This window comes from Rhinopithecus bieti, unplaced genomic scaffold (assembly GCF_001698545.2).
Source record: "Rhinopithecus bieti isolate Rb0 unplaced genomic scaffold, ASM169854v2 scaffold_20892, whole genome shotgun sequence".
Lineage (NCBI taxonomy): Eukaryota > Metazoa > Chordata > Mammalia > Primates > Cercopithecidae > Rhinopithecus > Rhinopithecus bieti.
The window spans coordinates 2,527,028-2,553,312 of NW_016810602.1; the positions used below are offsets into that span (position 1 = coordinate 2,527,028).

General features: G+C 41.3%; 1 protein-coding gene across 1 annotated transcript in view; it reads right to left on the reverse strand.

Moving 5' to 3' along the window:
- SYNE2 (spectrin repeat containing nuclear envelope protein 2) overlaps nucleotides 1-26,285 on the reverse strand; it is a 374,975-nt gene that overhangs the window by 34,836 nt on the left and 313,854 nt on the right. The window contains 9 exon segments of the mRNA XM_017892401.1: nucleotides 3,086-3,252; nucleotides 4,584-4,742; nucleotides 6,998-7,153; nucleotides 14,491-14,616; nucleotides 16,853-17,047; nucleotides 21,557-21,791; nucleotides 23,353-23,447; nucleotides 24,662-24,806; nucleotides 24,910-25,064. Of these exon segments, the coding sequence (XP_017747890.1) occupies nucleotides 3,086-3,252; nucleotides 4,584-4,742; nucleotides 6,998-7,153; nucleotides 14,491-14,616; nucleotides 16,853-17,047; nucleotides 21,557-21,791; nucleotides 23,353-23,447; nucleotides 24,662-24,806; nucleotides 24,910-25,064 (1,433 nt within the window).

Genomic DNA, 26,285 nt, shown 5'->3' on the forward strand with positions numbered 1-26,285 from the left:
CCGTGCCCAGCTAGTTTTTGTAGTTTTGGTAGAGACGGGGTTTCACCATGTTCACCAGGCTGGTCTCAAACTCCTGACTGCAGGTAATCCACCTGCTTCGGCCTCCCAAAGTGCAGGGATTACAGGCGTGAGCCACTACGTCTGGCGAATCTTATTTTTAACAAGAGATGCAGTTCCCTGCCACAGGGCCAAAGCAGCAGAATACTGTGGGTAGGATGGAAGACGCTGCATGGTGTCCTGGATCCTGTGGGCAAATGAAGCCAGCAGGGCACCCTGCAGAGCAGGTTCTTGTCGCCACTGTTCAAATGTAAAGTTTGCAGCCTGTGCTTCCAACCGTTCCCTTCCTCTGTACAACGCCCAGGGGGAAGTCAGCATCAGGGATTCTATGTAAGGCTGATTCTATGTAAGGCTGATTATGACAGGTCCAAGTTTGTTGCCTCAACCCACAGATTCACCTGAACAATAAACTCAGCTAAGAGCTTCTTAGATTCTAGCTGTCTGTCTCAGCCTGGCCCTTGCTTTAAAATAAGAAAAATGATTCCCTCTCAAATTCCTCAGTGCTGAAGGGATTAGGCACTGAGCATGTACTGCTCATTTCAGTGTTTCAAATGAGAGGGTCTGGGCTGTCAGGGAGGTGAAACTGCCCGAGTTGAAATCCTGGTTATGTCACATGCTGGCTATGTAACTATGGGTAAGTTGCTTAGCTTCAGTCCTCAGTTTCCTTCTCAGTGTGTAAAATGGGACAATGGTATCTACTTTCCAGAATCACAGTGAAGTTTAAGTGAAATCATACACAAAAGGCATATTGCTAAGAACACAGGCAGCTGACAACATATTTGCTATTATTTCAACTCCTTTTCCCCCAGCTGTGCTTTCCAAAAAGATCAATAAAATTTTACCCACTGTTTTATCTCTTTCCCACCAAAAGGCTGGCTGAAGACAGGCAAAGAGTGAGCGAGGAAAGCAAACAGCCTGTTAAACTCCAAAGTGATATAAGCAGAGCATGAATGATTAAAAATGGACTGTCACTCTAACCTTCGAGAAACATTAGCTAGATCTTGATCCTGTATGACCCATGAATGGATGTGATGCCATCATACCCTCGACTAGTGCCAAGGGCTCGAGAAGACTTATGCTATAAAGGCAACCACAAAGACACAATTTATCCCACAGAAATGATCTTATTCTTAACAAATGCACTGAAACATTTATTCATTTCAACAAACATCTGATGCACTATTCTAAGGTCTGAGAACGAGGTAGTCCAGTTGCAGGCCTCACTGGGGAAAGACCTCTCATCACTAGAGGTCACCGACAGAATCATCTTCCACTCAACACACACATGACTTCAGAGTCTTCTCATGGAAAAGTAATTAAAACAACCACTCCATAAATGCTGGCTCACATGTGCTGTGCTGGCCCTATACCAAAGGCATGACATATATCCTCACAGCAGACAGCACCAGCGGCCTCTGATGTAAGCCAATTAGACCCATTTTACAGACTTAGAAACTGAGGCCTAGAAAGGTTAAATCACATACTCAAGTTTTCACAGTGAATAAGTGAGAAAGTCAGGAATGGTTCAAAACTTGTACTCTTAATTCTTACTTAGGTTTCCACCATGCATTTCTGTAGGTTTTTTCGCTTTCCCCCAATTGGCTGTGGAGAGATGTTGAATTTGGGCCAGTCTACGTTGCCAGCCAAATCCCCCTAATATTTGTCTTCAGCAAACCCTCCGCTGCTAAGGAACCAGGCATGACTCAGATATTTTTTCAGAAGGCCAATACTTAGCTGAGATTTAAAGTCTTCTAAGATTTAGCCCCAGCCCATCTTTCTAGCTCAACTCCTACATTTGGGGCCAACGGGGCTTCTCTTCACTTCCTGAATGGCTTCGACACTGCTCTATTCTATATCTGTTTGCTCTCAACATATGTGTCTCTCTCTCTGCCACCAGTAACCACAATCCCTCATTCAGGACCATCTGGGAATGCAGCCCCTCTGTAAGGATCTTCCTGATCCCAGGAAGATGGGGTCTGAGCTCTCAAACCACTTGGTTTTACAGCTGCTCAGATACCTACTCCCACTAACGTAACTGACTCAACTTAATTAGCCCGGTGCCTCTGTTGACTGACTCAGGTTCACTTGTGGTTTCCAGTAAACAATGAGGTAAAGAAGATGCCAAATTATTAACAGTATCTTACTTTCATCACCCCCCAATTCTTTATTCACCTTACAGGTTCTCCTGTATATTCCTAATTCTATGTGTTGTTCAAAACATCTGAGTATACTGCTATGGAAAGGACCTGGGTGGCCAGTGGAAGCACAGCTGCACAAGCAGTCCCAAGGCCAAGTGACTGTTCTCCGTATGCCAGGTGGCCACTGAATAAACATCCACTTGGGGTTTGTCTTTAGAGAGGGAATTTGAAGACATTTAAGAACTTTGGGCATCACCATCATTTTGGGGGGAGAGATAAAATTATCAGCACTATTTCTGATAAGATTGCACTGGCCAACATAGCTTTGATTTGTGGCCCTTTGATTTAGGACTTGGCTGTGTCCAAATCCACATCCTAGGACAAGACACCCATGGGAGACCTGGCACTCTGAGCCAACGCACTTAGAGTAGACTCCTGCCCCTGCCTTGAGTGCGGGTGGCGGGGCAGTCATGGGCTCCCAGCCTCCAGAAACCAGGCCTGTGCCCTCACCTGCCTGATTTGCCATACTGAGGCAGGACCAACAGGCATGGCTCCGCTGTGGGGACACATAAAGGCTAACACAGAGTCAGAATTTCTAAACAACAACCCCTCCCAAGGATCCCTTTCCAAATAAGTTTCCAACCCTTATTTAAAACTAATGCATGTGAAGTTGTAAGCGAAAGAAAAAATATTAAGGTGGTATATACTAGCATATAGTTTTTTTTTATAACATGGAAAGAATTTCCACTCATTTTAATCAAACTTTGCCTTAATCTGTAAACTTTCAAAATTGCTGGATCATCTTAGAGGCAGGCTGGGCTCAGTTTACTAGATCTGTAAAGTAATTACTGTTCCTGGAGAGTAAGAATCATTTTTAGCCCATCTCTTACCTTGATCCGATGACATCAAAAAGATGTTGCCAACGATCGTTAATTTTGTTGAGCTTGTCATCGATCTCAGCTGCTCTCGATTTGTTGCTGGCCTTGATCAGCTGGTCACCCATCTGCTTTAACTGTAACTTGTTTTCACTAAACAAGTTTATTTCTTCCATGCAGTCCTGGCAAAGGCACCAAAACATAAAGCCTGGGTAATTACCCCAAATTCATTTCTTCTCCAGCCAAAAACATACAGAGAGTTGCCTCTTGAAATTAAAAAAAAAAAAAAAAAAAAAAAATTGGCCAGGTATAGTGGCTCATACCAATAATCCCAGCAGTTTGGGAGGTCGAGGCAAGAGGATCACTCGAGTCCAGGAGTTCAAGACTAGCCTGTGCAACATAGCAAGACCCCACTTCTGAAAAAACTAGCCAGGTATGCTGGCACATGTCTGCAGTCCCAGCTACTCGGGTGGCTGAGGTGGGAGCACAGTGAGACACTGTCTCAAAACCTCATACCTTCTAATGAAGCTAACTTTTCAATGAGTAGCTAAAAAGTCAGGCAACAAGCATCAGGCAAACGCAAACTACGTAAGGCAATAATTACTTTGTTTTTAACAGTTACCTATTTCAAAAGCTCTCTGTTTCCTCTCACAGATTTCTTTTAACCTACTTGGGAACTGAGGACAACTGAGCATAACTAATTAGGCTGCTATCGTTTACAGTTTTCTAGAGGGTTGACTGAGTGGTGTTTTGGGTGACTGCAGCAAGAATGTTATTACTTTTCCCTGCAGAGATCAGTGACCATTTCAAAATTATGAGCCTCACTGCTTTTGGCCTCTCCCCTTTGGCAAGGGGAGCTGCTGCTGCTGCTTTTTTTTTTTTTTTTTTTTTTTGAGATGGAATTTTTACTCTGTTGCCCAGGCTGGTGTGCAATGGCACCATCTCGGCTCACTGCAACCTCCACCTCCCAGGTTCAAGCAATCCTCCTGCCTCAGCCACCCAAGTAGCTGGGATTACAGGCGCCCACCACCACACCAGGCTAATTTTTGTATTTTTAGTAGAGATGAGGTTTCACCATGTCAGCCAAGCTGGTCTCGAACTCTTAACCTCAGGTGATCCACCCGCCTCGGCCTCCCAAAGTGCTAGGATTACAGGAATGAGCCACCGCGCCTGGCCAACGGGAGCTTCTTAATAACAACTAGAGAAACTCTAACTCACTTGGGGTATCAGCTGATGGGTAAGCCCCTTCCCTGGCCAAACTTCCTAATGGAGAGAAAGCAACTCCCCTCAGTACCATGCCCACTGACAATGGTCTCACACTCCCATCTCTCCGGAACCTTCTCTCTTCCAACTGCTCTCTCAAAAGGATCAAAAATAGTGAAGTCCCTTCAAATTTCTAAAATTTATACTACTGGAAGCACCCATAACCCTGCACCTGTTTGGGCCTAGGAGTGAGGAGGGCCGACAATTTCACGGTAGTCAGAACTACATCCACCTGGGTATCCTCCCGTACCTTCTGTAACTTTTCAATCATTTCTTCAATACTAATGTCCGCTGTCTGTAGAACTTTGTTTTCCATCTGCACCAGCCAGGCACACAACTCTTTATTTTTTTCATTGAATACAATCCATGTATTGAGTCTGTCTTCAATCTCCTGTTTACGTATAGCCACCTGCAAATGAAAATACATTTGGCAGCTGAGTATAGCCAGGAAGGAAAGCACCCCCTTCTCTCCCTCACATCAAAAAGACTGAGTTTCATTCATTTTAATCAGTAGCTCTCTACACTCACCCTTGTCTGGTTTTGCCTCTTAAAAACCTAGGGTTTCGCATCAACAGAAGTTTCTTACACCTGTGATAAATGCCATAAAAAATAACAAATACTGTACCTGAAATGTAGCTGATTGGAAGGACTGTTTTACCCAATACTCGTGTGTTACTATCAAGTTATATTAAAAATTAAAAACAGGGGCTGGGCGCAGTGGCTCAAGCCTATAATCCCAGCACTTTGGGAGGCCGAGACAGGTGGATCAGGAGATCGAGACCATCCTGGCTAACACGGTGAAACCCCGTCTCTACTAAAAAATACAAAAAACTAGCCGGGCGTGGTGGTGGGCGCCTGTAGTCCCAGCTGCTCGGGAGGCTGAGGCAGGAGAATGGCGGGAACCCGGGAGGCAGAGCTTGCAGTGAGCCGAGATCCGGCCACTGCACTCCAGCCTGGGCGGCAGAGCGAGACTCCGTCTCAAAAAAAAAAAAAACAAAAAAACGGAAAGGCTAGATGAAGATATAACCCAAATCCTTGCCATTTTAACAACGAATCAAATCCTTATACCAACAGAAGGACAATGTCCTATTTAAAAACTATTAATCCAGATAGAATGTAAATCAAACATTTATAATGCAAATGGACCAGGAAAACTACAGCCATTTAAATGTCCTATTGTTATGCTTCAAACCAAAGTAAAACCAAAAACAATGTACATCACTCATTTAACCCACTTTCCTGCTAAGCACTGGATTTTGGATGGAAACCATGGATATATCGCCAACAGCTGGTCTGCAGCAAGCAGGCTGACCCCAAAATACCCAATGCCCCATTACGCATAAGTAGCCCCTAAACTGACATCAGCTAAGGGTCCTCCTCCTTAAAGGTTTAAATTTCACTAAATATAAATTTAAACAATGCAAATCAGCCTTACTAGATGTACAAAAGTATTCCCAGGTTTTAAGAATCTTCAGAATCTTAGAGTTAAAAGGGGGTGGCTATTTGGTAAAGTTTTGACACCACACTATATGGACCAGGAAACCAAGGTTGAATTCTCTGAGATTTTCCTGCTGTGTATAAAGAAACCTCTGCTCTTTTCGGAGGAGAAAATACTGAATGCTTATATATCCTACCCAGCCAAACGTGTTAAAAGGCTTGAAAACTATCCTAGAAGAACAAGTGTTGTGTTTCCATTCCTCAGGGCATCTGTTTATCTTTTAAAAATTCTGGCATTTTGCACAGGGTCATCCTGATTGATTTCATAATAGTAACAATTAGGAACATCTGGGCCCCAGTCTTCCTGTCTACCTTAACTTTCAGAACACTTTTTATATATTCTAAATATTTTCTTTTATATAAAATTTGAAAAGTTCTAAAAGAACATTTAAAATTAGGGTACATTGTGAATATTAAATACTAAAATCAAGAAGGAGAACGTGTCTGAATTTCAACTTTTAAATACATCTCTTAATTCACAAAATGAGATTAAGGAATTTATTTTCGCTAGAATTCTATGTTCTTAAAACAAAGATCTTTAAGACTATTTGAATCCCTTAATTCAATCCTGATCCTGTCACAAGCCTATACCATATAATACTCTATTAACACAATCCCATTCTCAATAAGTCAAAGTGATCCATTGAGACAACACAGCAGTTGATCACTTCTCTTAGAGAATTTTAGAAACCAGCTACTTGAAATAAACATCAGATTGCCTGTGAATGCAGAGTACTCATATGAAATGCTCCCATGCTTGCTGGGCATTAAGTAAGACTCCTGCTGTTAGGCCCAGAAGAGACTCCCCAGTAAAGGACCTCTTCACTGGGTCCTGCTTCTGATACACTGATTAAGACTTGCCACCTACACAAGCCAGAGAGCGGTCTACACATCTGATCAGAATTGCAATTTCTGTCTCCACCTAAAGTGACTTTTAAAAAAGCTCATTAAAAGCGTGCAAAGTTCTAGCATTTAGCGCTGGAGAAACAAAAGGGTCAAATCTGTTAAACCATGTTGCTGCCTTCTAAAGGAGCAGCGGCCAGGCCAAGGGTCCCACTGAAAAGGGGCTCCGGTTCAATGAAATTAAGCTCCTTTCTACTTTGTCTGGTCTTCAGAGACATTTCAATCCACTCCCAAACAGCCGTGCCCTGCAGTGAGCTGACTTACCCTTAAGCAGAGGTCCTCCCATTGTCTGTGCAAATGCTCTATTTGCTCCTTCAAAACCATCACGTCTTCCACGAGAACGTGCCGGGTTAAGTCTGCCTTCATAGTTTGAAGTTCTTTCAAGTTCTGAGTCCAGCTAGCCAAAGACTGTTCTAGTTCCTGCATTTAATCACAAGAAGGGGGTAAAAAGCCTTCAACTCAAGCGGCTGTTGTTTCCAAACCTGTAGGCTAATCCTTTGATTAGACTCTGGGGGAGGGGAGGCCAGGAGAGGGGAGGGACCTTCTGAATGGGAAACAGCCCAAGGCGAGCGCCTGCAGTTGTGGTTGGCCAGTTCTCCACCACCTTCTTCTCAAAGGAAAACTCTTTTCTACCTTTATTTTCATTTCCTCAGGTAGCTCTGATTTCGACAGAATTTATTCTATTTTAAAGTCATGTAGGTCTTTATTCAGAGGAAAGTGTATTTGGAATCTAATAATCTTGACATACACACACACGCACACATACAATTTTTAATCCTGAAACTACATTTCAGATAGATTTAAAATGTGATTTTCCATTAAAAAAACCTCTAAGAAATGCATTGCTGCTATTGTGGCAATCATGTAACAGCAATGACTTATGTTCAAAGGGAATTATTTTTGGCTAACTTTTGAAACTAATGAGTAAGTATAATGGAAGACAGAAATAAACTTTTCTAATAATTGGCAAAGATTAGTTAGCAGATAATTTTCTGATCATGGAAACACCTATCTTTTAAAACGCAGCAATGGCTGGGCTCAGTGGCTCACACCTGTAATCCCAGCACTTTGGAAGCCCGAGGCAGGCAGATCACCTGAGGTCAAGAGCTTGAGACCAACCTGGCCAACATGATGAAACCCGTCTCTACTAAAAATACAAAAATTAGCTGGGCGTGGTGGCCTGTAGTCCTAGCTACTCGGGAGGCTGAGGCAGGAGAATCGCTTGAATCCAGGAGGCGGAGGTTGCAGTGAGCCAGGATCACTCCACTGCACTCCAGCCTGGCTGACAGAGTGAGATTCCACCTCCAAAAAAAAAAAAAAAAAAAGAAGCAGCAGCAGCACTGTCATTGTCAAATTGAAACTTTGAAATCTAGGATTTACTCAAGAGATTTACTTTCACAGCAGGGAAGGTAAAAGGAAACAGACAAAACACTTGAGTCCACCAGGTTTTTATTGTGCTTACAATTCTTCATGACTTGGCACATTTTAAGGGTCTCCAGTCCTATCTGTTAACTGAAACCTGAAATAAGATACTATGCCTTTTTAACTTTTATTATTTTTTTTTTAGAGACAGGGTCTCACCCTGTTGCCCAGGCTAGAGTACGGTGGCACGATCATGGCTTACTGCAGCTTTGACTGACCTCTTGGGCTCAAGTGATCCTCATGCTTCAGCCTGCAGAGTAGCTGAGACTACAGGCATGCACCACCACACGTGACTAATTTTTAAATTTTTTTGTAGAGATGGAAGTCTCATCATTTTGCCCAGGCTGGTCTCAAACTCCCCAGCTCAAGTGATCCTCTTGCCTCAGCCCCCTGAAGTGCTGGGATGACAAGGGCAAGCCACCATGCCCTGCTGATACTATGCCTAAAATCAGGGATAAGTTTGAAGGGCCCTAACAGTATGTTAATTCTGATTGATTTTCAGAGTTCTAAAAGCTACATTGGCATGATTTCGTAACTTACCAACAACAATTTATGTTTAATAAAGTGGCCCAGAGAATTCTTTTAAAGGTTACATGTAGAATGAGGAATTAACACCTTTCTCAGAAGCTAAATCATTAGGTATTTAACATTTGTATTACCTGCTTTTGGTCTCACAATTGGTTCCAGTAAAGTAGATGACAGCGGATTCCACAGTGGAAGGCTTTGGAAAGCTATATAACATAAAGGGGGCCACCTGCCAGCCAAGGTGTACCACTTACTGACTTGAAATTGGAGATCTGGAAACCGCTGAGCTTCAGACAGAGTTTCCCAGTCAGGTGGCAGGAAGCTCAGCCTGTCCAGTGCCCTGCTCAGAGGTGCTGGCTCGGCCGCCAAGTTATGCCCAGCCAGGTTTCAATCAGTATGGTTTGAATACTTATAATATTGACAATCAGAAAGTGTACAGTCACTGGATAAGGTTGAGACTCCTGTTCTACTCTCATTGCCCTGAGCTTTTCCCCTCTAACACTCACCATGTTCACAGACACAGACACACAGACACACACACACCCCTGTGCATACAGTGTGGCTATCTGGTGAACAGGTCCCTCTGGCAGACTGGACCATTAGCTCCACACATGGCAGGGACCATGACAACACCGCTCACTAATGCAGTGCCCAGAACCTGCCATGGTGCTGCTGCACAGCAAGTTTTCAGATACCAAAATATATGGCTGAAAGGAAAGCAATTTGGCAGTATGTCTTGAGAGCTTTAAAATGTTCATAAACACTACATGAAAAAAGTAGGGAGTCAAACAGTATATAGAATGAGGTCTCTTGCGGAAGTTTACTATAGCTGACGTTCAGTTTGTATAAAAATGTCAACAATCAAGCCTGTCTTTAAATTAAATTGCCCCAGATTTGCAACCAAACTGTCAGAGAGAAATCAGATAAGTTTCCACCATTTTCATTCAACCAGATAAATTATCTATACCACAAGAATATCTGGAAATTTCCAATTTTTTATGTAACATGGGATGTAAAACTTCAAGTTGTTTGGCTACAAAAAGCGGTGTGTTGCAGAGGATTTGACTAGACTCTGCAGTATCAGGACAGCATTTAGGCCTTGCCTATGGACTCAATTACCAGTGGAACTGTCAAGTCCCATTTTTCTGTACTACCATTTGGGAAAAGGAGGACTGAAAAAGAATGGGTATACAAATAAATTTTGGCCTGTATATGCATACTCTATCTTTGGAAGAATATACAACAAACTTGTAACATTGATTGCTTCTGTGGAGAGGAATTGATAAGAGAAAAATTTATCACATATACCTTTTGCACCTTCTGAATTTTGAGCCATGTGACTATATTACTTATACAAAAATTATTTAAAAACCGAACTGTTCCAAGGACTCAATCTTTGGACAAGTGTTATGAAACACAGATGTCCATTGTAGCAATTTTCATCATAGTGAAGTTAGAATATACATGAAACATATATGTAAGGAAATCATTCCATTCCTCAACTTGGCTGTAGTGGGAATATACTTTTCTTTTTTATCTTTTATCTTTTCTTTTGCAGCTGTGCTTAGAAGGGAATATAATTTTATGAGGAGGAAAGTCGAGCTCAAATTGGTCAAGTGGCTAGCATATTTCCCCCAGGTGAATCAGGAATGAAACACACTGACCCGGACAAGCTTTGGGTTACTTGGGATCTTTTTGGAATATGGTCATGGTTGAATGAACTCAATGCTCTTTCCCTTTCCCTGATTCTTTCCACTGATAACTAGGATGCTGAGACCATGAAAGTTGAAAAGATCCCACTGGAAACTGAGACGTGTGATACTTGAAAAAAATTATGGCTGCTCAAGGGTTTACATGTCACATTCTGCACAGGTTCCGAGACCTTATGGAAGGAAACTCTGTGTATCAGCTGAGAGCATGACTCCAAATTCTCTCCGTTGTTACCAAAGTCTTGCTCTAAACCTAATGAGGTAGGGATGATAAAAACCTTGAAAATTAGGCATAGAAATCTTGTTAACCTAATAAAGCCACTGACTGACACATCACCAGCAAATATCACTTAATAGTGAAATGTTAGAATCATTTTCTTCTAAAATCAAGAATGGATGACTCAGCTATTAATGCTTCTGCTTAACAATGTTCTGAAGGTATTGACCCGTGTAGGAAAAGTAGGAAAAAAAAAAAGTATATTAAAAAGAAGAAACAAACAAAAATAACCTTGTCATTATTGACAGATGATGATGGTCCCACAGACACCCAAAAAAATACATAAACGAATTGCTGGAATTAACATAAGAGTTTAACAAGATGGTTAAACATAAATATGCAAAGACCAATTGCATTTCTAGGTATCAGCAATAATCAGTTAAAAAATACAATTAGAAAAAGTAGTATTTTCAAAAGCTTCAAAATATTGCACCAAGAAATAAATCTAACAAAAGATATATCTTTTGTGATTAAGAAAATTATAACAAGAATAAGCCAGGTATGGTGGCTCAGGCCTGTAATCCGAGCACTTTGGAAGGCCAAAGCGGGTGGATCACCTGAGGTCGGGAGTTAGAGACCAGCCTGGCCAACATGGTGAAATCCTATCTCTACTAAAAATACAAAAATTAGCTGAGCGTGGTGGCAGGTGCCTGTAATCCCAGCTACTCGGGAGGCTGAGGCAGGGGAATCCCTTGAACCAGGGAGGCGGAGGTTGCAGTGAGCCAAGATTGTGCCACTGCACTCCAGCCTGGGTGACAAGAATGAAGCTCCATCTCAAAAAAAAAAAAAAAAAAAAAAAAAAGAATTATAAGCCATTAGTGAAAAAAACTAAATAATATGACCAAAGGGAAATATATACCACATTCATGAGCATAAGCAGGAATACTAAAAAAATTTATCCAAGTTAATCTATAAATTCAATGCAATTCAATTATAACTCTTATCAGAACTTTTCATGGTTTAACAAGCTGCTTCTCAAAGTTACAGAAGATCAAAGACCTAGGGACATCCAAACTAATGTGAGAGAACAAGGTTTGGGTACACATCACACCTGAAATAAAGATGTGTTACAATAAAGTGCAGCCATTAAGACAGTTTGATATTAAAGCTGAGCTACACAGACCAATGGAACAGAGAACTGAGAAAAGAATCCTGCGTATATGGAAATTCGATATTTGACATTAGACAATAAATAGGCACCAAGAGAACTGGCTATCCAGATGAATAAAATTAGAAAATGGATCTCTGCCTTAAAATGTATGCAAAAATCAATTCCTCAATGAATAAAGATGTGAATGTAAAAACCAAGAACCGAAAACTTTTTGAAGAAAATGTAAGCATGTATTTTACGACTTTAGTATGAAGATTTCACAGAGGAAGCGGAAAATACTAATCATACAGGAAAATACTGACAAATTCATCCACATTAACAAAATATCTTTTGTTCAGCCAGCAACACCAAGGAAAAGTAGAAAATAGGCTCTTAGATGGGAAAAGACATTTGCAATGTATACACTCAGTAGAAGAGGAATATTTAAAATAAATAAGCAGCTCCTTCAACTCAATAAGAAAAACACAAATAGCCCAATAGAAAAAAATCAGTAAAAGGTACAAATAGGCAATTCACAAAAGGGCAAATATGAAAAAAATGTGAAACTGACTAGTAAACTATAAAGAGATACTATCTCACTCACAGCTGCTGGACTAGCAAAAGTTAAAAAAAATCTGATAATACCAAGTGACTACATATTCTTATAATGCATACTATACAGCAGTGAGAATGAATGTGCATTAGGTACCAACATCAACGACTCCAAATCATAATGAAGGAAAAAGGTTACATTGTGGGCCAGGTGCGGTGGCTCATGCTTGTAATCCCAGCACTTTGGGAAGCCGAGGCACGCGGATTGCTTGAGGCCCCAGGAGTTCAAGACCAGTCAGGCCAACATGATGAAACCCTATCTCTACTAAAAATACAAAAAATTAGCCAGGTCTGGTGGCGCATGCCTGTAATCCCAGCTACTTAGGAGGCTGAAGCATGAGAATTGCTGGAACCCGAATGGTGGAGGTTACAGTGAACTGAGATTGCACCACTGTATTCCAGCCTGGGCAACAGGAGACTCTGTCTTAAAAAAAGAAAAAAAAATTATATTATACACAGTACTGCTTATATAAAGTTTTAAAATTTACGTATTTTGTTTACTTTTTAGAGACAGTCTTACTCCGTCATTCAGGGTGGAAATGTAGTGGTGCATTCATGAGTCACTGTATCCTCAACCTACTAGGCTCAAAGGGTCCTCCCACCTCGGCCTCTCCAGCAGCTGGGATCACAGGCAAGTGCCACCGCACCCAGCTAATTAAAAAAATTTTTTTGTACATATGGGGATCTCACTTTGTTGCTCAGGCTACTTTCAAACTGCTGGACTCAAAGGATCCTCCCACTGCAGCCTCCCAAAGTGCTGGGATTATACTTGTGAGCCACCATGCCTAGCCATATGAAGTTTAAAAACAGAAAGCAATTCTACATCTCACTGACAGCAGGCTGGGTATGGTGGCTCCCGCCTGTAATTCTAGCACTTTGGGAGGCCAAGGCAAGAGGATTGCTTGAGCCTAGGAGTTTGAGACCAGTCTGGGCAACATGACAAAACCCCGTCTCTACAAAAAAATACAAAAATTAGCCGGGCATGGTGGTGTGTGCCTGTAGTCCGGGGCTGAGGTGGGAGGACCGCTTGAGCTTGGGAAGTGGAGGTTGTAGTGAGCTGAGATCGTGCCACTGCACTCGAGCCTGGAAGACAGAGCCAGACCCTGTCTCTCAAAAACAAACAAACAAATGAACAAACAAAGAAAAACACTGACACCTACAAACACAAGTATTAAAATTATTAGGACGTGTAAGAATGATGAACACCAAATCCAGGGTTACTAACACCTCTAAGGAGGAGAAGTTAGATCATACAGGACACTTGAACTGTGTGTATAATTTTTTTTTATATTTTAGCTGGGTGATGGTGTCACGGCAGTTTGTCATATTATTTGTTATGCCTTTTAGCACATTAGACATTTTTACAATAAAGAAAAAAGATGTAGGGAGAAAGACACTAATTTCTAGCCCAACTTGAAGCAGGAGACTATTCATTTCTTCCTCATTTCTTCAGTTTGATCCCTGAAAGTCACTGAAGGAAGTAAAAAATTAAAAGACCATTCCAACAGTCTCTCAATGTCTTTTAAACATCAAAGCTGCAGACAGAAAAGAGATGCAGGGAGTTGCTGACCTGGGAATTTTCCTGGCCTCAATTCCTATCCATAAGTTTGCCTTGTCTTCAGCTAAGGCCTAAAATATCCAGGAATTTTTGCTAGTGTGGTATTCATTAGGAAGAATACAGTTTGGACCGTTTTATAAAAATGTTATACTGGAGCAAACCCCAACCTACTGGCTTTCAAAAATGAATTCTTTAGTCATATTTTACTCTTGTTTCAAAGAAAAGGACATTTGATAAGGGAACAGCTTTTACAGGAATCTCAGAGGCCACACCTTATATTACAGAGGAGGAACAGACAGAAAGAGGACCTGAAGGAGAAAACCCCTAAGATCCTAAGAAGTGAGTTTTTGCAAAAGTCTTTCTCGTCTTCAAACAACAGTCTTAAAAGCATCAATTCTAATTCCTTCAGAGACCAGCATGTTATGTTAAACAGTAGATCGGGAAAATATTTTCTGATTTGAAAATGAAAACTCAGTTTCAACACAGAAAGAGGCAAAAAAGCACTTCCAAGTACTCAGAAAACAGCTAAGTGATTATCTTGGCCACTTGTTCGGATTTCAATACCTTAATCAGCTCTTTTTCGTTATGGAGGTCCTCGTGAAGCTCTGGAAGAGGATCTTCACTTTGTGCCTTTAAAACTTGTAGCCTGCTTTTCAACTCCTTGATTTTCTTTTCACACTGGTCCCAGGTCTATTTGAAAACAAGATTAAAACTGGTAAGTACTTTGCTCTTTGGAATGAATTGTGGAAACAGAATAGCTCATTTACTCCACATAATCTTTCTATTAAATTTGTTTTTATAAATCACACAGATACCCAGTTCCTTGTCTTGAGCAGACTATGGTCTCCCAAAAGCAGAAGGAACACCAATATGACTCGAGCCTCCTTGCAGCTTTACCTGTGGCTCATTTCAACCACCAGGCTGGCCTTTGCTTGAAAATAGTTCTTCTGGGCCGGGCATGGTGGCTTAAGCCTGTAATCCCAGCACTTTGGGAGGCCAAAGTGGGTGGATCACCTGAGGTCAGGAGTTCAAGACCAGCCTGGCCAATATGGCAAAACTCTGTCTCTACTAAAAATATAAAAATTAGTTGGGTGTGGTGGCATGTGCCTGTAATCCCAGCTACTTGGGAGGCTGAGACAGGAGAATTGCTTGAACCTGGGAGGCGGAGGCTGCAGTGAGCCGAGATCGCGCCATTGCACTGCAGCCTGGGCGACAGAGCGAGACTCCATCTCAATAAATAAATAAATAAATAAATAAAAATAAAAAAGTTCTTCCTCGCTCCCCATATCCTTTTCATCTAACCAATGTGATTTCTACTTTAATTTTGGAAAAGTTCACACCTAAAAGGCTACTGTATGGATTAACTGTTAGCATTGACAGTCTTTGGCATATGCTATAATAGCACCACAGAGCAGAAGCACTCAGCCACCTTCCTTGTCTTCTTTTCCACCATCACCCGTCTCCTCTGCTGAATCTCTTCTCCTTTCTACAGCCTGGCTTTAGTGACCTTTTCACATTCAACCTTCACTTTCCATTTCTCACCACTGTGCTGACTACTACCTTCTGCTTAAAGCACTTTCCTGTTTACAAAGCATTTTCAACTTTATTAACCCATAGTAATTATAATAACCTTAGGAGATATACAGGGAAAGTATTATCATTTTTAAAACAAGTATTATCATATTTAAATGGAAAAACTAAGGCTCAGAGAAAAATGACTAGCCCATGGATCTGGGGTTAAAAGCCAAGTCAAGGGTCGACCATCTCTTTTCTTGAAATTTTAATTGTTGAACAAAATAGGTGCCTGCATTTTCAACTATAGGGTATTTATATTCTATTCATTAGGATAAACTTCTTTTCCTGAAGTTACTAAAACTATACAAATCTACAATGAAACACTATTCTTCAGTACAGCTGATACCTAAACATACTTGGGTTGGCCTCAGTCTATGGTAACCCCTCACTGACAGGAGGCCACTTGTCTAGCAATATCGACTATCTGAAGCTCAACTCAAAAGAAAGCAAAGGGAGAAGCAAAATCATGAGTTCTTCAAACTGTTATTTGCAGTTATCATTATGCTTTACAAACATGGCAGATGCTTAGCAAATGTTTGCTAGTTAATGAATTCCATATAGTCCATATACCAAATAAAATTCAGATACTTTATTCACAGGAGAAAATCTCAAGCCCTAACTCAGCATATATTTACTCTTAATTCAGAAAAATATGTCTGATAAGTTTGGTTATCTAGTTTTAGCACACATGACAGGTTAGAAAGAGTGGGCTTTAATAAGAAGTAAGTGAGCTTGGAAAAGAAAAGTAAAATAGCTTGACATTAAGAGGAGAGAAAGAAAAATGATAAAAACCATATCAGAATTCAAAGAGCACAGTAGTTCAGGGAGGGCCATACGTTCAAAGCAATTCAGAGGCCTTGAGAACAACTTGGTATCTTAGCATTACAAAACAATAACGATTTTCCTAATAGTGACTTAAAATATAACACTGTAGTTCTTAAATGTATAATCATACATTATTTGGAAAATTCACTTATATGGAAAAGTACATTCTCTGATGACAGCAGAAAAACGAAGTGTTTCTGTCTGTTTCTTTTCATATACTATGCCAAGAACAGGCTGTACATGGAACATTAGTTTTATGTATTGAACTTTAATTGAATATGTTTCCTGTTTCATAAAAATAAGTATCTTAATAGAATCTCAAGTATTTAAATACTAAACATTGAGCTTTTGCAATGCTATATCATCATTTCACATTAAGTAACTGGCATGACTTATGGATTAGAGCTTGAATTGGAAACTCATGATACTACAGTTTCCTAAAATCATTTCCGTTTTTCACACCGCAAATGAAAATCTATGTACTGAATTTGAGTATCATGAATGGAAAAGTAAGTGGTGAGTTTACCTCTACAGTGCTCTGGAACTGCTTAATCATCTCTGCCAGCTGGGGCTCCATGTCTTTCCAGTTGTCCTGAAGTTTACTGATTCTCCTACCCACAGACTCTTTAGTTTCCAGATCAGTTGTGAACAGTAACTTTTTTCCAGCTTCCAAGGTTAGGGCATAGGTAGTTCGCCATCTCTGAAAATGAATTTCTTTATTCTAAGAAAAAAAAAGAAAAGTAATTTGCTTAGGTTTCTGATGTGTTCAAAATGTGATTGTGTGTGTGTGTGTGTGTGTGTTTCCTTCAGAGTTTTTCTTAAGAGTTAAACTAGATATAAATTAGATAAATTGGGTTAGAATGTACATACACACACACTCACATCAAAAGCTAATGTTTTACATTGAGTAGATAAGCATACTACTAAGTGAGGTGTTCTTAAAATAATTTCCAAAGACCGGTGAGATAAGATTCTTAGTGTAATGATTAGAAGCACAGAGAAATAAAAAAAATATACATCATAGAATAATAGCCTGCAAGGTAAATGGGTCTAAGAGTATTTTCTTAATACTGTGAATGGAGTAACAGACCTGAAATCAAGTAACAGACCTTACATTATGCTAAACAAATATAAAAGGAAAGAATGCAAGAAAGGGTAAAAATACAAAAAAAATACATTTCTTAAGCTTTTTATGGGCACATAAACATGTACATGGATATGTGCCCCAAAGGGGCAGCTTTAAAAAATTCCATCCAAATATCATGTAGGCTTTCTGAAAATTAAAAACAATTTTTTAGGCCTGGTGTGATGGCTCATGCTTGTAATCCCAGCACTTTGGGAGGCCAAGACAGGCAGATCAATTGAGCTCAGGAGTTCGAGACCAGCCTGGCCCACATGGAGAAACTGTGTCTCTACTAAAAATACAAAAATTAGCCAGGCATGATGGTGGATGCCTGTAATTCCGGCTACTTGGGAGGCTGAGTCGCAAGAATCACTTTAACCCGGGAGGCAGAGGTTGCAGTTAGCCAAGATCACGCCACTGCACTCCAGCCTGGGTGACAGAGTGAGGCTTTGTCTCAAAAAAATAAAAATTAAAAAAAAATCAAAAACAAAATTTTTTAAGAGACAAGGTCTTATTTTATTTTCTATTTTTTAGTGGCAGTGTTACAGCTCCGTGACTGCTCCTGCAGAGCAGGGCCACTCCATAGGCAGTATGCAGAGAGTAGCGGAGGTCCTGTTTTTTAAGAGATGCACCACCACACCTGGCTACATGGGTTTTCTTTAAAGAGATTGAAACTAGGTGTTTATAATACAAAATAAAGTAAAACTTTAAAATTTGTCCATATTCCTAAAGGCATTTGGTTTTGGAGGAAAAATTAAATAGTTTTTGTCTGTTCTAAATACGTTTTCCCGGCTGGGCATTCTGGTGAGTACTGTGGCCACAGCTACTCGAGAGGCCAAGGTAGCCTCACCAGAAGTTTGAGGTTACACTGAGCTATGATCACGCCACTGCACTACAGCCTGGGAGACAGAGTGAGTACCTATATCTAAAAATGTATATAAGCAAATAAATAACACAATTAAATATTATTTCCTTCACCTTGAAATTTCTTGAGGGAGACAGAGTGTGGGCATTTTCCATAATGGGAGCTGATAAACATCAACAGAGCATCACTAATTTACAAAGGCGTTTCTGAGAAGCCTGAAGATCACCCATACCCAAAGAAGGAAAGCCAAATGCAACCTCAGGAGCAGCACACAAATAAAAGAAACAGCAACTGGACCACAGGCACTCCACGCGCGTCTCTCCAACGTATTGTGCTGTGCAAATGAGCCACTGGTAGAAGACCTGCTCCTCCCTTAGTCTTCCCTGACTTGGTCAACAGCACACTATTCACCAAGATGCTCAAGCTTCAATACAGAGTCATCCTTCATCCAGCTTTTCCTTTACCAGATTCACAAACCGACACTCCAAAATACAGTGTTTTGACATGCTGAACTGAAGAAGTCTCAGGGTCTCTCTGCCCTCCCGCATTGTGTCTCCTAAAGAAGCTAAAGTCCTTTATCTGCCTAAGACCCGGACTCACCAAGGAGAATGATTGTTTTCTCTTTCCCTCCCTGTTACCTCATTATCTTATTGCAGAAAAGAACACCCAGATGTAACCACACCCGAACAGACTCTTTCAAGATGACTGCCTCCAAGGATCACTGAAACTCCAAAGATAACCTTTTTTTTTTTTTTTTTTTAAAGACAGGTCTTGCTCTTACCCAGGCTAGAGTGCAGTGGTGCGACCATGGCTCATCGCAGTCTCAACCTCCCGGGCTCAAGTGTGATCCTCCCGCCTCAGCCTCCTGAGCAGCTGGGAGTACATGTATGCACCACCACGCCTGGCTAATTTTTAAATTTTTTTGTAGAGACAGGGGTCTCACTATGTTGTCCAGGCTGGTCTCAAACTGGGCTCAAGGGATGTGTTGGGATTGCAGCCAATCCTCATCAAACTGTGGCACCTGTGTCCCCTCCTCTCAAACTCATGTGGGCACATATGATGGCCTTTATTATTAGAGTGTGGCAGAAGCGATAGATGTGACTTCTGAGGCTGGGTTTATAAGGCAATACAGCTTGTTCTGGGGATAAGAATCTTTGAAGCCATTGGGGTACCATATAAGAAGTCTGGCCACCAGAAGCCCTCACATGGCAAGACCACAGAGAATGATGCCCAAGGAGAGGAGCTCCACTGTCCTAGCTCCTTGCTGCTCCAGTTGTTCCAGCCTAAGCATCGGTCATGTGAGTGAGCTTCAGATGATGCCAGCCCCAGCCACCATGTGACTGTAACTGCCTGAGAGACCCCAAGCAGAAACCACCAACCCCTGTCAACCCCAAGAATGACAAGACAGAATGATGAGTGTCATTATGCAGCGATAGGTAAGTGCGATGTTAGGATTCCTACTTTTTTTTCTTTAGCTCCCCTACAACCAGGAACAGCCAGAGTGATCTTTAAAAAATACAGGGCTGGGCACAGTGGCTCATGCCTGTAATCCCAGCACTTTGGGAGGCCAAGATGGGTGGATCACCTGAGGTCAGGAGTTCGAGACCAGCCTGACCAGCAGGGTGAAACCTTTTCTCTACTAAAAATACAAAAATTAGCTGGGCGTGGTGGCAGGCACCTGTAATCCCAGCTACTCGGGAGGCTGAGACATGAGAATCGCTTCAACCTGGGAGGCGGAGGTTGCAGTGAGCCAAGATTGCACCACTGCACTCCAGCCTGGGCGACAGAGCGAGACTCTATCTCAAAAAATAAAGAAAGAAAGAAAAGAAAAGAAAAGAAACAAACAAGCAGTGTCATGCTGCCCTCTCCCTCAGCTGAAATGCTTCAAAGGCTTCCTGGTTCCAGCCAGACCAGGTAATCCAGCTACCACACCCAGCCTGCAAAATACTCCTCCCTACCCGGCTTTCTAGTTCACCTCCTGCCACTGCTGCCTTGCCAGCTCTGCGCCAGTCACACTGGCCTTTTCGCCGTTCCTCTGCTGTGCTGAGCTTGTTCTCATCTTGGGGACTTGGAGTAAGCCTCTCCTTCGGTCTGAAAGGCTCTTTCCTCAGATCTTGCATGGCTGGCTCCTTCTCATCATTCAGTCCCAGGTTAATTGTCACATGGCCAGAGACAACCTAATCTAAAGGAGCCACACATCCCCATCTCTACTGGCCCTGTTTTAATGATCTATGTTAAGTCTTATTACAATCTGATATTTTACTATTTATTAATTTATCTGATTAATTATTCTGGTTTACTTACTACTTTGTCTGCCCTTATGAGAGCGAAGGTCTTCTCTCCGTCCACAGAATACACCCAGCACTTAGGACAGTGATTGGCACAGAGAAGGCACTCAATTAATATGCGATGATTGCATAACGAGTGAGGGCTGTGCAGGATTTCAGGAGGGTGGTGTTTGTTGAGAGGCTTCTCTAAGGTGGACAGTAGCTCTACAGCTCCATGGGACATCCCAACACCTACGTTAATCCTGTGCTCATCAAGCAAGTTTCTTTTGGAAAGCTTTGTTGCCTGAATGAATTTGCCCCTTTATTTTTATTTTTTACAATTAGTTTTAAAATTTTGTGAGCGCATGAGATTTTAAATATAGGCATGCAATGTCAAATAAGCACATCATGGAGAATGGGGTTTCCATCCCCTCAAGCATTTATCCTTTGAGTTACAAATAATCCAATTACATTCTTTAAGTTATTTAAAAAATACACAATTAAATTATTATTGACTATAGTCACCCTACTGTGTGCTATCAAATAGTTAGGTCTTATTCATTCTATTTTTTTTTTTGTACCCACTGAATTTGCCCTTCAAGAGTAAACAAAACCATCACTGTAGATTACTACACTAATGGTCAATTTATACATTAGTCAGTGGCTTACGAATCTGGGTGGTTTGAGTCCGTCGCCCTGAAATCCTCCACTTTATTCACCCATCTCCACTCCATGCCTCCTCTCATGGCCCAAGAGAACCTCAGTATTTCTGGATGAATGGGTAATATTGGGTTTCCAACCTCACAATGCTACGGACCGGGCTGTGGGGTGTGGTGACTGCACCTTGCTGGCCTCACATTGCAGAGAGCACACTTGGATCACATTATCATCAAAAACATTAAACCAAAGGTGAATGAACATCTTGCAAATAATGGCCACGCTGTGGTTCTCACAATGCTACGATGCATACACTACCTTCAGCTCATGGATCAGACTTCTGGTTTGGTAGAGGCTGAAGCGCTCCTGGCCCTTCACTGCAGATAGCAGGTGGCTGGTGTCATTGAGGAAGCGAAACAAGTTCTCCACAGAAGTAGTGAAATCCTGCCACTGCCTCACCAGCCCATCAATGTCACCCTTCCTCTGCCGAACACCCCGAACGGCATTCTGCCACCGATCCGTCAGCTTTGAGAATTCTGAAATAAATTCTGGTCTGGGGAGAAACAAATGGTTATAGAATCCAGACATCAACATGTAGAAAAAATAACTATCAGTGGGTAATAGCAGCTCAGATTCAGTTTTTATAAGTATAATTTACATGAAAAAAAAATCCCAACTTCTAAAAACCTGAGTACTATTCCATTTAAACATGATTAAAGCTTTGGGAAGGGCAGCATGCAGACTGAAGTTAGCAGAAGGTATCTGCACGTAGCCCGGTATTTTGCCAGCATGCATAACCATTCCCTTAAACAAACTGAAGCTGCTTTCATATACATTATGCCAAATACAGAAAGGAAAATAGAAACTGGATCAATGGGAAACAGATGAACAGGCAGGTACTTTGTAACACTATGGATTACTTGAGTGTACTTTACATAATTTTAGCAATAAAGAGCATGCCTTATTGCAGCTACTCAACAGTTTTTTTTTTTTTTTTTTTTTGAGACGGAGTCTTGCTCTGTTGCCCAGGCTGGAGTGCAGTGGCGCGATCTCGGCTCACTGCAAGCTCCGCCTCCCGGGTTCAGGCCATTCTCCTGCCTCAGCCTCCCGTGTAGCTGGGACTACAGGTGCCTGCCACCACACCCGGCTAATTTTTTTGTATTTTTAGTAGAGATGGGGTTTCACTGTGTTAGCCAGGATGGTCTCTATCTTCTGACCTTGTGATCCGCCTGCCTCGGCCTCCCAAAGTGCTGGGATTATAGGCGTGAGCCATCGCGCCCGGCCAACAGTTCTTTTCTGGATAAATAATATCCTTCACATAAGAAACAAGGCCTCTTAGTTATTATGGGAAAGTCATGTTTTTCTGTACAGATCAAATAGAAATTAGTTTATCATCCTGGAACTGGCTTGAATTTACTGCTTCAGATCTAGGGAGAAAGGGCTTTACATTTCTTAGTTATGCTGAAGGAAGATTCAGAGGTGTATGGGTGGTGATGTGGAAGAAAAATCATACCCATTAGGACATTTAGAGAAGTATATAAGTGGCCAGGCCACGTCCAGGCTGTCTGCCATGTGTACCAGCTGCATGAGCAGACTCACTCAGCATTAGCAGACTGGCCAAAGGGGCTCTGTTCAGCCTGACTGGCACTGCCCAGTGACCCTAAGCCCACATATGTAGCATGGAGAGAAAGCCCTTCTTCATACTTATAGGATTTAGCTACTTACTGGGAACACTAGGAATAATTTTTTAGAAATTATTTTTTAAGTAGCAAAACATCATGAGGAAGATGGTAGAGAGGGAAATAGTACAGAAGAATCATTTGGGGGCACAAACTTAGTTAACAATACTTGAGAAGTGAGCATTTTCCAAAGCTGCTGGGCTGCTAACCCCATCCATCTACCATAGGGAAAAGGTGTCTGTCATTGATGTTTTTATGGTCACCCAGCAAGATCTAGTCCCACTACATAGTTAGAAGCCTGGTCCCATGGTGATCTGTCATGAACACGGCCACAGGGCACCAACATGGTCAAGGTTCACATGGCAGAAAGCCTGCCCCAACTGAATGCATTACCTTTCATCCACCCACAACCTTCATGAGACCCAGACAGCTCACCTGTTCTCTATTTCTGCTGTGTCCAGGAGTTGTAAAGATTGGGTGACACAGGAATCAGCAATTGTCTGGTTTATAGAAACTTCAGCTTCTAACATCTGCATATGAGTCCAAACAGAAAACATCAGCTAGTAAAATTCATTTTATGAATCTAGGAACCTACATTTCCTATTAAAATCTAAGCTCACAAAGGATATGATGAATAATTTTCATATTATTTGAATCTACTGCAAAAAAATGTTCAGCTATCATATCAACATCACCTATGAATATATTCTTAAAAGCAAACAGGTTTAATAATAATTACATCTAATACTCATTTGTTAGGCATTTATGATTTGGTAGGCACTCTGTAAAACATGCATTGTCTCATTTATTTCTCAGACTTAGGACTTAAGTACTATTATTACATCCATCTGAAGAGGAGGAAACTAAGGTATAAAAAGGTTGAGTAACTTATTCAAGGCCACTCAGCTTTTTGGCAGGGGAAATTTCATTTTAATTGGATGACCTTCATGTAGCAATGCAGACTTCAATCAGTTAACATTAAAAAGTTGCAGTGAACTAATTCTGCACACTTTTGAAATGTGTCCTTTGTAATCCCAGCACTTTGGGAGGCCAAGGCAGGTGGATCACTTGAGGTCAGAAGTTTGAGACCAGCCTGGTCAACATTGTGAACCCCATCTCTACTAAAAATACAAAAATTAGCCAGGTGCAGTGGCACATGCCTGTAGTCCCAGTTACATCGAAGGCTGAGTCACGAGAATTGCTTGAGCCTGGGGGATGGAAGTTTCAGTGACCTGAGATTGCACCACTGCACTCCAGCCTGGGTGACACAGAAAGACTGATCTGCCTATAACCACCAGGAGTATTTTCAAATACATGTCAGCATAAGCATTGAGGAAAGTCCTGTGAAATTATGAATGCTACAGTTATAATTATACCAAGTGCTTTAATACTATGGAGAATTACTGAGTGAAAATACAAAGATGAGTTGAAATATTTTATTATACCATTCTTGATAGAATGGTATAATATTTGCATTTTGTGGAAGCAAAGTTGTACTAGAAGCTTCCATGTACTGCAGAAAATCTAGGAGTCCTGTCCCTAACAAAATAGAGCAGTAAATGTTGAAATTTATGAAACGTATGAGAATTTTACAAATGACCAATTGACAACTGAATTTGCTTAAAGGTATACATTCTGTATTTAGAGACTGATAGGTACACTCCCTGTGTTTTATTTAAAGCTATCTTTTCCTGACTCCTGCCCCAGGTGAGTGGTTCAAGGGTGGCAGAGAACACAGGTTTACCTCATAGGTTTTCTGCTGCTCCAGGAGCTCAGGAAGGCTGTTAGCCACATCCACTTTGAGTGCTTCTTTTATCTTCTCCAAAAGTTGGATCCACTTTTCACAGCAATAAAGAAACTTTTCATTCAATCCAATTCCCTGAAGCTCACTACAAAGGTTTAAAACAAAACACACCCATATTAACAATGCCATTGCTGAGCTGAAGCCGTTAATTTTACTTTGAAACAACGATAGAGAAGGGATGTTCTAACCTGCAACGCTCCAGTGCCGTGGCCGTGGCCCGAATCCACTGCCGGTTCACATTTTGTAACGTCTTCACAGCTACGTCACTAAGTGGGAGCTTGAGGCTCACTTCATTCAAATGTTCAATATCAGGTGACTGGGCTGTCAGTGCCAGCACATGATTCTAGTTTTAAAAAATTAAAGTATAGGTTTTTGGATGCCAATAAGATATTTAGATGACAAACAACTCTCCTTATCTCAAAGATGAAGGGAAACTGGGGCCTGAACAGGCAAATTACTTGCCCACAATCAAACAGCTAGCTAATGTTAGAGTGGGACCTAAATTCAGCTCTCTCAATGCTGTGCCTTCTAGAATACCAACCTGCACACACAGCCAGCACCCAAACAGCCCAGGAAATAGAAAGTGATCTCAGATTTTGTCACTGAAGAATACAGAAAATAGGCTTTTTTATTTTTTGGAATGGAGTCTCATTCTGTCGCCCAGGCTGCAGTGCAGTAGCATGATCTCGGTTCACTGCAACCTTTACCTCCCGGGTTCAAGCGATTCTCCTGCTTCAGCCTCCTGAGTAGGTGGAATTACAGGTGCCTGACACCACACCTGGCTAATTTTTGTATTTTTAATAGAGATGGGGTTTCACCACGTTGGCCAGGCTGGTCTAAAACTCTGACCTTAGATGATTCACCTGCCTCGGACTCCCAAAGTGCTGGGATTATAGGCATGAGCCACTGCCCCCGGCCTAACAGGCTTTTTAAAAAAGGACCAATTCTGGACTTTTAAGTCCCATTTAGTCTGCCAATAACCTGATCTTCCACAAACAGGTCAAGCACAGAGTGATGAAAATTTGATTCTTAAAATAACTCTAGCAGAGCAAGGGACTTAAACACCCATATTTTGATAGAACATGACATCACAAGAAAGCAAACTTATCAAAATTTCATTTTTTAAAAAGATATTCCAGCAACAACTTCTAGGCTGACAATATGTCATGCAAACATCCTTAACAATACTGAAGTTATCACTACAGAACTCTGCTGTAATATTCTAGGTCAGGAAAAGCAAACTTTTTCTGTAAAAGGCCAGATCATAAATATTTTAGGCATTTATGGGCCATATAGTCTCTGTAGCAACTAGTCAGCTCTGCCCTTGTAGCATGAAAACTATAATAGACAATATGCAAATGAAAGGGCATGGCTGTGTTCCAACAAAATTTTATTAAAAATCAGTGATGGACAGTGCACCATAGTTTGCTGACTGATCTAAGTTATGAATGTTGATTCCTAGGAGAGTTACAAGACCAGATTTAATTCTTTCAGTCATTTATATTTACTAAACTAAACTTACTAAGGTAAAGAAAAGAAAAATGCATAATTTTGGCCGGGTGCG